General features: G+C 45.1%; 1 protein-coding gene across 2 annotated transcripts in view; it reads left to right on the plus strand.

The window, feature by feature from the left end:
- Positions 1-2137: 2137 nt before the first annotated feature.
- HDAC1 (histone deacetylase 1) overlaps positions 2138-13448 on the plus strand; it is a 33354-nt gene continuing 22043 nt past the window's right edge. The window contains exons 1-2 of one of the 2 annotated variants that reach the window (XM_069479709.1): positions 2138-2273; positions 8202-8314. In XM_069479709.1, the coding sequence (XP_069335810.1) occupies positions 2225-2273; positions 8202-8314 (162 nt within the window). In that variant the 5' untranslated portion in view covers positions 2138-2224. The remainder of the gene's footprint in view (positions 2274-8201; positions 8315-13448) is intronic. The other variant, XM_069479710.1, reaches the window with a different exon arrangement.

A 13448-nucleotide genomic window follows, 5' to 3' on the forward strand; every position in this document is an offset into this window, starting at 1 on the left:
AGAGCGAGACCCCATCTCTACTAAAAATAGAAAGAAATTATATGGACAGCTAAAAATATATATAAAAAAAAATAGCCACGGTATGGTGGTGCATGCCTGTAGTCCCAACTACTCGGGAGGCTGAGACAGGAGGATCCCTTGAGCTCAGGAGTTTGAGGTTGCTGTGAGCTAGGCTGACGCCAAGGCACTCACTCTAGCCTGGGCAACAGAGTGAGACTCTCTCAAAAAAAAAAAAAAAAAAAAGTCAGACAATTAAAGATACCTGAAGATGGCAGTGTGTTTGATGAAAAATGAGGGAAAGTCGTATTTCTTTATGAAAGTGAAAAATAATCTAATTTTAACAATATGCAAAGAGCATCTGAGTCATAATATAAATCCATTTATATCACCTGCCTGACCTGCTGCCACACCCATGATGTCATCTGATCTCCACCCTCCTCCGCTTTTAGACACCGTGTGCAGCCAGAGTTGGTGCTTTGTGTTCTTCTCCTCATTTCACAATAAGGGAAATGGAGGCCCAGAAAGGTTAAGTGTTTAAACCCACCCAAGGTTAGCTGGGAAGCAGCAGCACAGAACTGGGAATAGAGTTTGTTCTATGGCCCCTTTGCTCTTTCAATAACAGGACCACCCAGTCTTAACTCTTCTGTGGCCTTATAATTAATGGTCCAAATGTAGTTCCCAACTGAGGAACACAAGTCTCCAAATACCTCTTTAAAGAGGCAGAATATGTATCTTATTGAGTGTAGGACCATATGTAAATAGCTAACTTAACACAATGCTTGGCACATAGTAAGTACTCATTAAATATTAATATTGTTTCCTAGCTGTCATTTTAACAGCCCAGCACAGGACTTTTCCATCTTTCAGCTTGCTTTCTTTCTTTTTTCTGTAGCAACAGGGTCTCCCTCTGTTGCCCAGGTGGGAGCACGGTGGCACGATCATAGCTCACTGTAACCTCCAGTTCTTCAAGAGATCCTCCCACCTCAGACTCCCCAGTCGCTGGGACTACAGGCACATATCACTATGCCCAGCTAATTAAAAAAAATTTTTTTTAAGAGATGGGGTCTTGCTATGTTGCCCAGGCTGGCCTTGAACTCGTAGCCTCAAGAGATCCTCCCGCCTCAGCCTCCCAAAGCTCTGGGATTACATGTGTGAACCACCATGCCCGTTGTCAGTTTTCCATGATAACCAGTTGATGATTGATGATCTAGTGCAGTGGTTCTCAAGGGGAGAGTGGGGATGATTCTACACCCCCTCTAACCACACCCCCACACTTGGCAATGTCTGAAAACAATTTTGGTTGTAACAACAGGGGTGGGGTTGCTACTGGCATCTAATGGGTAGAGGCCAAATATGCTGCTAAACATTTGTCAATGTACAGGAGACAAGCTCGTGCAACAAAGAACTATCCAGCCCAAAATGTTATTAGTTTCCAGGTTGAGAAACCCTGTCCTCCTATAATGGGATAATCCGTTTCCTCCTGTTTAAAAAGATTCCTTGGTCATCCCCGGTGACTTCATCAGGGAGAGAGGCTTTGGGAGTCAGAAAGCCTGGGTCTGGCCACTTTGTTCCAGTGCCTCTGGAGCATAGCAGGCATTCAAAATTACTAGTTGTGTAACTTTGATCAATTCACAAAGGTCTGAATTTCTTTATCCTTATCTTTAAAATGGGGATTAAAAGCCCATCAGGGACGCTCCACGCACATTAGTTTTCTTTCCCTTTCCTGTCAGTTTCTCCCCCTCAGACCCTGCATTCTAACCCAAGTTCAGCCCCTTTATTAACTGAGTGACCTTGTGCAAGTCACTTTCCCGCTGTAGGCCTCGGTTTATTCCCTGTAAAAATCAGAAAGTTGGCCTCTGACCTCCAAGCACGCTACCAACAACGAAATGGGACTGTGAAGTTCACGGAGCTGCTTTCCTCCCCCGGGACTGATGGTACGGTCCCCGGGCAGCTCCCCCACCCCTCCGTGGCGGACCTTGGTACAGGCCCAGGGGGCCCTAGGCGGCCTCTCCGGGCTGCCCTTGCCCCCTGCCGAGTTCCGGGCCCGTCCCTGCGCAAGCTGATTGGCTGGAGCGGTGCCCGGGCTGCGCGGCTATAGGTGAGCCGAGGGGACGGGCGGAGCGGGCTGGAGACCCGCCCTCTCCCCCCTGGGTCGGACGCTGAGCGGAGCCGCGGGCGGGCGGGCGGACGGACCGACTGACGGGAGGGACGGGCGGCGAGCAAGATGGCGCAGACGCAGGGCACCAGGAGGAAAGTCTGTTACTACTACGACGGTGAGCACCGTCCTCGCGGCGGGGGCGGGGCCGGGCCGGGCCGGGGCTGGAGCTGGAGCGCGGAGAGGGGAGGCTGCGGGGAGCTGAGGCGTTGGAAGCCGAGGCCGCGGGGAGAGGGAGGCTGAGGAAGGAGGCTGAGAGGAGGAGGTTGAGGCTGAGGGAGGAGGCTGCGGGAAAAGGAGGGCGAGGCTGAGGCCGAGAGGGGATCGTGTGGGGGGAGCTTGAGGCAACCTTGGTGGGAGACTCCGCAGAAGTGTAACGTGGAGAGTTTGCGTGGGACTCCTGGAGGGGAGGCTGTGTCTGAGTGTGGAGGCAGAATCTGATGGAGACGGCTGCAAGGATGTATTTTCTTGCTGAGAACACAAAGCTCTTTCACTGTCCGTTCCTTCCACATCTTATTTTGGTGAGAGTCCTGCAGGACTGGTCACCCGCTTCCCCTCCCCCAGTCTCTGAGCAGGGCCTGCAGTGGCTGCTGCGACATGGGGCGCCTGGGATTGGAAGGGGAAGGATGCAACCTGCTAAAACAGACTTTTCGGTCCACAAGATCTCTTGAGCAGCTTACTCTGTTCTGAGTAGTGTTGAGATGCTGGGGCCGTGCGGATTATCAAGTCCCCCTTCCTATCCTCTGCTCACGGTCTAGAGGGGCAGACAGACGAGGACAGAAGTACTCTCCTGTGTCAGTGCTGGGGTGAAGGAGAGCTCCGAGTGTTAGGGGAGCACAGAGAAGAGGCACCCAACCCAGCCTGAGGAGTAGGGTCAGGAAGGGACAGCTCAAGACCTGAAGAACAGGAGTTCTTAGCCAGGCACAGGGAAGGCAAAGATAGCAGCAAGCTCAGAGGGAAGAGAGAGGACAGCACCTTTGAAAAACCAGCAGGCATTTTTACAGTATGGCTGACGGATAGATTTGGGGGGGGGCCTAGTGTAGAAGGTGGGGAGCAGGGGTGAGGGGAGGGTTGCAAGTGATGCGGCTGGAGAAGTAAATAAGCTGGGCATGCTGTCCCAAGGAAGTTGGACTTTATTCTGAGGGCACTTGTGAATCATTACAGTTTTATGCAGGAAAGTGACATCATCAGGTTTATATCTTAGAAATAGCACTCTGGGACAGAAATTAAGTTCATAAATATAAGGTAACGAGAAAACAGGGATCCCAGCTTTCTGGTGTGGGCAATTTGATGGTGGGTGTTTGTAGAAGGGCATGTCAGTTGATGACTTTGGCATTTTTTTTGTTTTTTGTTTTTTTTGTTTTTTTTTTTGAGACAGAGTCTCACTTTGTTGCCCAGGCTAGAGTGAGTGCCGTGGCGTCAGCTTAGCTCACAGCAACCTCAGACTCCTCGGCTTAAGCGATCCTACTGCCTCAGCCTCCCGAGTAGCTGGGACTACAGGCATGTGCCACCATGCCCGGCTAATTTTTTCTATATAGATTTTTAGTTGTCCATATAATTTCTTTCTATTTTTAGTAGAGACGGGGTCTCGTTCTTGCTCAGGCTGGTCTCGAACTCCTGACCTTGAGCGATCCACCCGCCTCGGCCTCCCAGAGTGCTAGGATTACAGGCGTGAGCCACCACGCCCGGCCTGTTTTTTGTTTTTTTAGAAATAGTTATTGAGGTGTCTAGGGGACATCCAAGAAGAGGCAGCCAGTAGTAGAAGACAGAGGTGAGGAAATAGAGATTTTTTTTTTTTTTTTGAGACAGAGTCTCACTCTGTTGCCCAGGCTAGAGTGAGTGCCGTGGCGTCAGCCTAGCTCACAGCAACCTCAAACTCCTGAGCTCAAGCGATCCTCCTGTCTCAGCCTCCCGAGTAGCTGGGACTACAGGCATGCACCACCATGCCCGGCTAATTTTTTCTATATATATTTTTAGCTGTCCATATAATTTCTTTCTATTTTTAGTAGAGATGGGGTCTCGCTCTTGCTCAGGCTGGTCTCGAACTCCTGAGCTCAAACGATCCGCCCACCTCGGCCTCCCAGAGTGCTAGCATTACAGGCGTGAGCCACCGCGCCCGGCCGAGATTTTTGATAGTCATTAGTGTCTTAGTCCATTTTGTGCTATGAGAACAGAAATGCTACAGACTGGGTAATTTATAAAGAACAGAAATTTATGGCTGGGTGCAGTAGCCACTGTGCCCAGCCTCTACAAAAAATTTTTAAAAAATTTTAAAAATTATCAGTTCATGGTGGTATGTACCTATAGTCCCAGCAACTTGGGAGGCTGAGGCAGGAGGATTGCTTGAGCCCAGGAGTTTGAGGTTGCAGTAAACTATGGTTATGCCACTGCACTCCGGCCTGGGCAACAGAGTGAGACGCTTTATATTTAAAAAACAAAAACAGAAATTTATTTCTCACAGTTTTGGAGGTTGGGAAGATCAAGGCACCAGTATTTGGTATCTGATGAAGTTCTGGTCTCTGCTTACAAGATGGTGCCTTGAACCCTGTGTCCTCACTTGGCAGAAGGACAAATAGGAGGGATGAACTTCCTCTGTCAAGCCCTTTTTATAAGGGTGTTAATCTTGTTCATGAGGGTGGAGCCCTCATGACCTAAACACCTCCCAAAAGGCTCCACCTCCCAACACTGTTGGCACGCGAGATTAAGTTTCCAACACGTGAATTTTGGGGGACACATTCACACTGTAAGAGTCAGCATACAGTTAGTAGTTTTAGAGATGGGCTCTTACTATGTTGCCCAGGCCGGTCTTGAACTCCTGGCCTCAAGTGATCCTTCTGCCTCGGCCTTGAAAAGTGCTGGGATTACAGGTGTGAGCCACTATGCCTGGCCCAGATAGTTTTAGTTATAGTAAATTTAGTTATAGAGGATGCAATCACCCAAGAAAGTTGTATAGGTGAAAAGAGAAAAGGATCCAGGGTAGAATTCTAAGGAAGTGGACTGAGGAAAAGTCTAGTGCCTCTCATTCTGTGTACTCTCCTGTCATAGCATTTGTCACCATGTATTGGAAATGCCCATTTTCTTGGTCATATTTCTTGCAGACAAGTAAACTACTCAGGAAAAGGGGCCATGCTTTGTCTACCTCTGTATTCCTAACCCCCAAAACAGTGTCTAGCTCATAGTACGCTCTCTTTTTTTTTTTTTTTTGAAACAGAGTCTGGCTCTGTCACCCGGGCTAGAGTGCCATGGTGTCAGCCCAGCTCACAGCAAACTCAAACTCCTGGGCTCAAGCCATCTTCCTGCCTCAGCCTCCCGAGTTGCTGGGACTACAGGTGTGAGCTACGATGCCCAGCTAATTTTTTCTATTTTTATTAGAGACAGGGTCACACTCTTGCTCAGGCTGGTCTCGAACTCCTGAGCTCAAGTGATCCTACCACCTTGGCATCCCAGAGTGCTAGGATTACAGGCATGAGCCACTGCACGCGACCATGGTAGGCTCTCAATAAACACTTGTTGATTAAGTTAATAAAGATACAGAGGGGAGGGGCCATAAGTGAACCAGGAAGTGTTGGGTTACATAATATTATAGAAGCCAAAGGAGGGTGAGATTGGGCAGGTGTTGGTAGCAGCTGGGGTAGAAGCTAGATTGTAGTAGATTCAGAAATGAATGGCTAGGTGAAAAGGAGACATCAGGTTGAACTGTTTTAAGGGGAAGCTTTTGTGAGGTGGGGAGAGAGGATTATTGATAAAAGGGAGATGTAGTGATGGAGAGTTGAGTATATTCAAATTCTTAGGGAAAAAGCCAGAAGAGAGGGAGAGGTTGAAGATACAGGAAAGGGACTAGTAGTGATGGAGGTTCCTGAGGAGACCAGGTAGGGGCACTAGCCTTCAAGAAGATCCTCTGTGACAAGAGGGTAAATGGTAAGGAAAAGTTCAAATGTGGATAAGTTTGAAGGGGAGATCATGGGGAGAGAGTTGAGGGAGTTCTCAAGATGAGGAAAGAGAATTTTCCTTTTTCTGAGGGTGAGGGAGGACAGTTGGTAGAGTAGGAATCTTGAAGAGAGGAAATTTTTTTTTTTTTTTTTTTGGAGACAGAGTCTTGCTCTGTCACCCTGGGTAGAGTGCAGTGGCGTCATCATAGCTCAGTGCAACCTCACACTTCTGGGCTCTAGTGATCCTCTTGCCTTAGCTGGGACTACAGGTGCAAACCATGACACCAGCTAATTTTTCTACTTCTATTAGAGACAGGCTCTACCTCTTGTTCAGGCTGCTTAAATAGCTGTTGTGAAAGGACCGCTAGGGGAATAAATTTGGAATGATTATTGAGCAGTGATGAGGATTTATATGAGGCTGGAACCTATGATTTTGTAGCCATATCATTTTGCACAGTTTTATGATCTTGACATTCTCAGTCTTTAGAGAAGGGAATAGACTTATTACTTGAGAAACTGTTAGTTTTGCAGTGAGGTCACTAGCTTGGGACTCAGATTTGGCTCTGCCATTCAGAAGTTTTGCAGTATCCAACTACTTGGGAGGCTGAGGCAGGAGGATCACTTGAGCTCAGGAGTTTGAGGTTGCTGTGAACTAGGCTCATGCCACGACACTCTAGCCCAGGTGACAGAGCGAGACTCTGTCTCAAAAAACAAAACAAAAAAACAAACAAAAAACCCCCACCAAAACGAAATACATGAAGTGCTACATACAAATTGCACTTAGAGGAAAAGACCATTTATTCTGATCAAGAAAGGGTTTGGAGCTTGAGCTGGGCTTTGTAGTATGAGGATCATAAGAGAAGAGGGACATTCCAGGTCAAAGGAGCACAAAGGATCCTTTGGTGTGAACGTGAATGCCATGTTCAGGATGCTGATAATCTGGTGTGTGTAGAGCATGAGTTGGCAGGTTTTTTCTATAAAGGGCTAAATAGTAAATATTTTAGGCTTTATTTTGCCATATGGGTAGGTCTCTGGCAGCTACTTAACTATTCAGCTCTGTCACTGTAGTGTGAAAAGAGCCATAGAGAATATATAAACTAATGGGCATGATTGTGTTCCAGTAAAATTTTATTTATAAAAACAGCCAGTTGTATTTGGCTCAAGGGCCATGGTTCAGCTATTCCTGTCTGGAGCAAAGAGAGTAAATGTGTGTGTATGTGTGTGTGTGCACGTGTGTGCATGTATGTACTGTGGGTGCATGTACGCACTGTGGGTGTAGGGGAGGGCGGTGGTGGTAGGTAGCAGGAGATGAAGCTAGAAAGGCAGATTAAGAAAATCCTTGAAAGCCAGGCTACTGAATTTATTATTTTTTTCAATGAGGTCTCCCTGTGTTGTCCAGGCTGGTCTTGAACTCCTGGGCTCAAGTTGTAGTTATTGCTGTGGGGGATGGGGAAGTATAAAGAGTTTTTGAGCAGAAGAGTAATGTTACCAGAGTTGTAGATTAGGAAAATAACTCTGGTGACAGTGTGGCAAGTAGTTTGAATTGAAGGCAGAGGGACCAATTAGAAGGCCATTGCTATAGATGAAGCAAGCCTTGATAAGGGTTTAGTTTTCTTATCTATAAAATGGGAGTAATACTCCCTGTCCTAGCCATTTTACAGCGTTATCATGAGGATCCAGGAAGAAAATGAAGGGAATGTGCTTTGACACCATAAGTGTCACAATATGTAAGAGGTAAACTGTAGCTTATAATAATTGTGAGTAGTGATGGTAATTTTTCTGTTGTGGGAGGGAATTCCTTGAAGGTATAATGAGATGAGTCATCTCCCTGGCTGTTGTTCCTCAGTAGCTTTGGAATGAACCCCTCGTACTATTTGGTGCCTGTGGGTTCCAAGAGAAGAAAGTGGGCCAGACTGACCTTAAATGCTGACCTCAGCAGGGTCCCCTGCTTTTTAATTTTTTCTTTTGGAGTTACCCTTCCTTAAGGTGGGAAAGAATCTTGGAAGCTAGAAATGAGCCAGAAAGAGTTTGCTGGTAGTTTGTTATAAAAATTTCTGGGTTCTCCTGGGAGTGTATGTCTAACTGTGTCACTGAAGCTGCCACTCTTTCTTCTTCAGGGGATGTTGGAAATTACTATTATGGACAAGGCCATCCAATGAAGCCTCACCGAATCCGCATGACTCACAATTTGCTGCTTAACTATGGTCTCTACCGAAAAATGGAAATCTATGTGAGTCACTGGGAGTGCTACTGCTCCCTAACCTCTTCAGTTCTGGTTCCCCACATGCCATTCATCATCTCATTTTCTCAAATACTCATTCACTCATTCATCAAATGTGTTGAGTGGCTGTTATGGGGCAGGCACAGTAAATGACAAGGATTCTGTTTTTAAGGTGTTCACTCTAGTGCTGGAGACCCACATGTAAACAAATAAATTATACTACACATGTACATTTAACAATTAAAAAATGTACAATGCTAGGCAAGGTGGCTCACACTTGTAATCCTAGCACTTTGGGAGGTTGAGGCTGGAGGATTGCTTGAGGCCAGGAGTTTGAGACCAGCCTGAGCAAGAGCAAGACCCTGCCTCTACAAAAAATAGAAAAATTGGCCGGGCGAGGTGGCTCACGCCTGTAATCCTAGCATTCTGGGAGGCCGAGGCGGGTGGATCGCTCAAGGTCAGGAGTTCGAGACCAGCCTGAGCAAGAGCGAGACCCCGTCTCTACTAAAAATAGAAAGAAATTATACGGACAACTAAAAATATATATAGAAAAATTAGCCGGGCATAGTGGCGCATGCCTGTAGTCCCAGCTACTCGGGAGGCTGAGACAGTAGGATCGCTTAAGCCGAGGAGTCTGAGGTTGCTGTGAGCTAAGCTGATGCCACGGCACTCACTCTAGCCTGGGCAACAAAGTGAGACTCTGTCTCAAAAAAAAAAAAAAAAAAAAATAGAAAAATTAGTTGAGTGTGGTGGTACACACCTGTAGTCCCAGCTACTCAGGAGGCTGAGGCAAGAGGATTGCTTGAGCCCAGGAGTTTGAGGTTGCAGTGAGCTATGATGATGCCATTCAACACTAGCCTGGGAAACAGTTTTGTCTCAAAACAAACAAAAAATGTATAAGTTACAGAGATAATGAAGAGTGAAGGATGAAAGGAGCCTTGGAATGTTTCCTAGAGGTGATATCTTTTTTTCTTTTTTTTTGAGACAGAATCTCATTGTGTCACCCTGGGTAGAGAGTACAGTCCTGAGTTCAAGCTATCCTCCTGCCTTGGCACTCCCAGAGTGCTAGGATTATAGGCATGAGCCACTGTGCCTGGCTCCTAGAGGTGATATCTTAGCAGGGTTTTAAAAATTAAATAGATTTAACCGGGAGGTCAGGAGGGGACTGGCATTCTAGGCCAAAGGAAGGACATATGTAAAAAGGCAGAGGTAAGAACAATATGGTGTTTAGGGAAAATATAAGTAGTTCAGCATACAGGTATTGTTATAGTGTAAAGTTCACAGGTGTGAGTGGAGGGAGATTAAGCTGTAGAGATCAGCAAGGGTTGCATGTGCTGTACTAAACATCTCTGATGGGCCAGGGTCAAAAATCCAGTGCTGGCCAGGCACAGTGGCTCATACCTCCTACTTTGGGAGGCCAAGGCAGGAGGATCGCTTGAGCCCAGGAGTTCAAGGTTGCAGTGAGCTGTGATCGTACCATTGCATTCCGGCCGGGGTAGCAGACTCTGTCCCTAAAAAAAAAAAAAAAAAAATTCTGTGCCTAAAAGAGTGATTTGGGGCCGGGCGTGGTGGCTCACGCCTGTAATCCTAGCACTCTGGGAGGCCGAGGCGGGTGGATCGCTCGAGCTCAGGAGTTCAAGACCAGCCTGAGCAAGAGTGAGACCCCGTCTCTACTAAAAATAGAAAGAAATTATATGGACAACTAAAAATATGTATATACAAAAAATTAGCCGGGCATGGTGGTTCATGCCTGTAGTCCCAGCTACTCGGGAGGCTGAGGCAGTAGGATTGCTTAAGCCCAGGAGTATGAGGTTGCTGTGAGCTAGACTGACGCCACGGCACTCACTCTAGCCCGGGCAACAGAGTGAGACTCTGTCTCAAAAAAAAATAAAAAAAAAAAATAAAAAAAATAAAAAAAATAAAAAAAGAGTGATTTGGGACTGTGTTGAATTAGATGCCAAGTCTCTAGTTACCAGAGAGTATAGATTCTGTCTAAACTCTAGACTTAGCTCCAGGTGATTTTTGCCTGATCTTTCAGTTTTTAAAGAAAAACTGGAAATCCAGATTATTATATAAAATACCCCTGGGTTAAAATATTGGCCCAAGGTTTTTGTTTTTATTTTTTTTAAATGTGTGTACTAACAAAACACATCAGTACATCTGTAGACCAAATCTGGTGCAATAGTTCCCAGTTTTAACTCCTTTTGGAGGCAGTGAGGAGAAAAAAGTGAAGGATTTTACATGAAAGAGAGATAGGAACAGGCATACCTTTTAGAAGCAGTGAGGCCAGTTAAGAGGCTGTTGTAAGAGTCCAAATGAGAAAATAAAGAGGGGCTGGGGGGCGCATGTGCCTTATGGCATAAGAGTCTGTTGTTAAAGTCTGTGCCTACAGCTTGAGTAACCTAGCAACAGCAGTATCCTTCTCACCATTCCAGAGTCCAGAGTGCTCTCCATTACCGAATGGAACCCCACTCCTTCTCACCATTCCAGAGACTAAAAGGAGATGAGTCTTCTGTCCCAGATGGCCTTGTCATGTCTCTGGAGGCAGCTGAGGAAGCAAGGAGGGGAAGTAGACAGAGGAGTAGAAAGATCTTGGGACTACAGAGGTTTTTCAGGCGTGAAGGGCAGTTGGGAGTGAAAAACATACAGGGCAGCAGAGGTTTCCAGGGATTCTGAAGAGCAAACTAGCTTCTCTGACCCCCTTGTCACCCCTGCCTCCTTTTTTTCTTTTTTTTTTTTTGAGACAGAGTCTTGCTCTGTTGCCCGGGCTAGAGTGTTGTGGCGTCAGCCTAGCTCACAGCAACCTCAAACTCCTGGGCTCAAACAATCCTTCTGCCTCCGCCTCCTGAGTAGCTGGGACTGCAGGCATGTGCCACCATGCCTGGCTAATTTTTTTTCTATATATATTTTTAGCTGTCCAGCTAATTTGTTTCTATTTTTAGTAGAGACAGGGGTCTCGCTCTTGCTCAGGCTGGTCTCGAACTCCTGAGCTCAAGCAATCCTCCTGCCTCGGCTTCCCAGAGTGCTAGGATTGCAGGCGTGAGCCACTGAGCCCGGCCTCCCCGCTCCCCCCCTTTTTTTTTAAGAGACAGGATCTTGCTTTGTTGCCTAGGCTGGAGTGCAGTGGCAGGATCATAGCTCACTGCAGCCTTGAACTCCTGGGCCCAAGTAATCCTCTCGCCAGGACTCCCCCACCCCTTTTTCTTAAAGAGAAAAACCCACACCAGATGTTTCCCAGTAGACTTCCCTTTACATATCATTGGGTCATTTACTATCCTCAGACCATTCACCAGTGAAGGGAGATAGGATTACGAGAACTGGCTTAGACTAATCATGATTCTATCCTTAGGGCTTGGTGCATTAACACCCAACTAAATTGGGATTTGTTACCAAGAAAGAAGGGAGAGAATGGCTCTTGAGGAGGTAACCAAAAGTGGCTGTCAATAGGAGATAATACCACCTTATTGGTGTGGTGTTACTATTGTAAATTCTTAAAGCAAAACTCTAGTATAATCTCTCTCAAATCTCTAGACCTTGTTCTTTCTAATGTGTTCTTTTTTCTCCTCTGCCTCTGCCTCTCTCTTTGGTGGTCTTGTTCTCCGAACAGTACTTCTCTGCATTCATCTCTCCTTTCTTTTACTTTCTCTGGGCTGTGATCTTAGCATCCCTTTCTCAAAGCACATGTATCCGTTTTAGTATCTGTCCTGAAATTGATGGCTTTTGGGGAGTAATTCCTGAAAGAAGCTCTTTAGACTGCTCGTAGAAGTTGCTGTATTACCTCTCTCTGTATATATGAAGGAGGCAAGTTGAAGTCTTTTTCACATAATTTAACCCTCTGGTTCCTCCTGGAATCCTGTCTCCACACCTCTGATTAGTCTCTTCCAGAATCTACATCCTCACTTTACATCTGGGCACCTTCCTATGTAAATAACCAAGACTCCTGCTCTCTTCTTTGCCTTGGATGCTAAGGCTTTTTATTCATTGCCTTCTGTTCTTTTTTAAAAATATTTTTATTAAATATTGAGTAGACAGGAAAGAATTTTTATAGAGGATATGTAAAGTATAAAGAATCATAATTCAATTAATACCACTTATTTTTAAGAATAAGAACATTTCCAGTACTGCTAAAGCCCTTGTATGCTCTTTGCTGATCCTGTCTTCTTCTCCAGAGTTAACTTCTGCCTTGAATTTGAGGTTTATTATTTCCTTCCTCTTTTAAATAATTTTACCTGTATGTATTCTTCAGCAATGCATGTTTTAGTTTTACAAGTTTGAATGTTATGTAAATGGAGCCATTTATTATGTTACTTTCTGTTTTTGCTAAATATGTTCCTGAGAGTCATGCATGTTGATTCATGTAGCTGTATTTATTTTTACTGTATTTCATTGAAATAATATATACCAATTTGTCTGTTTTATTATTGGAGGGCATTTAATTTGTTTCTGGGTTTTGGCTATTACAAATATTGCTGCTATGAACAGTCTTGAGCATGTCTCTTGATGCACGTATGCTAGAGTTTTCACTAGAGGATACACTAAGAGTAGAATTGCTGGGTCAGGATGCATGCACTTATTCACCTGTATTAGATAAAACCAAAATAGTTTCCATTTACCAGCAATGTAGAATTGTGGTTGCTGTAAGTACTTGTCAACACTTGATTTTGTCAGATTTAATTTTTTTTTTTTGCCAATTTAGGTAGATTTGAAATGGTATCTTACTATTGTTTTAATTTTTATTTCCCTACTGAAATTCTTATTCATGCGTTTTGCCCATTTTTCTATTTGGTCGCCTTTTTTTTTTTTAGACTGCAGATACACAGAATTGGCTTAATGATTATCCTTTGGCTCGTAAGCATCATTGTCCATGCCTGGTCTTTAAGAATTTTTTATTTAATTATTTACTTACTTAAATATTTTAATGCAATGAACGTTTATATTTCTGCAACCCAATCTTCTAAATTTTCTTTTTATCATTCTGATGCTTTTAAAAAAAATGTGTATTTGTGTGTGTATTCATTTGTTTTTGAACTTTACAGAAAAGGTAACATACTGTGTGTAGTCTTCTGGGACTTGCTTTTATCATACGATAATAGTAAATCTGGCCGGGTGAGGTGGCTCACGCCTGTAATCCTAGCACTCTGAG

Source organism: Eulemur rufifrons, chromosome 8 (assembly GCF_041146395.1).
Source record: "Eulemur rufifrons isolate Redbay chromosome 8, OSU_ERuf_1, whole genome shotgun sequence".
NCBI classification, from domain to species: Eukaryota; Metazoa; Chordata; class Mammalia; order Primates; family Lemuridae; genus Eulemur; species Eulemur rufifrons.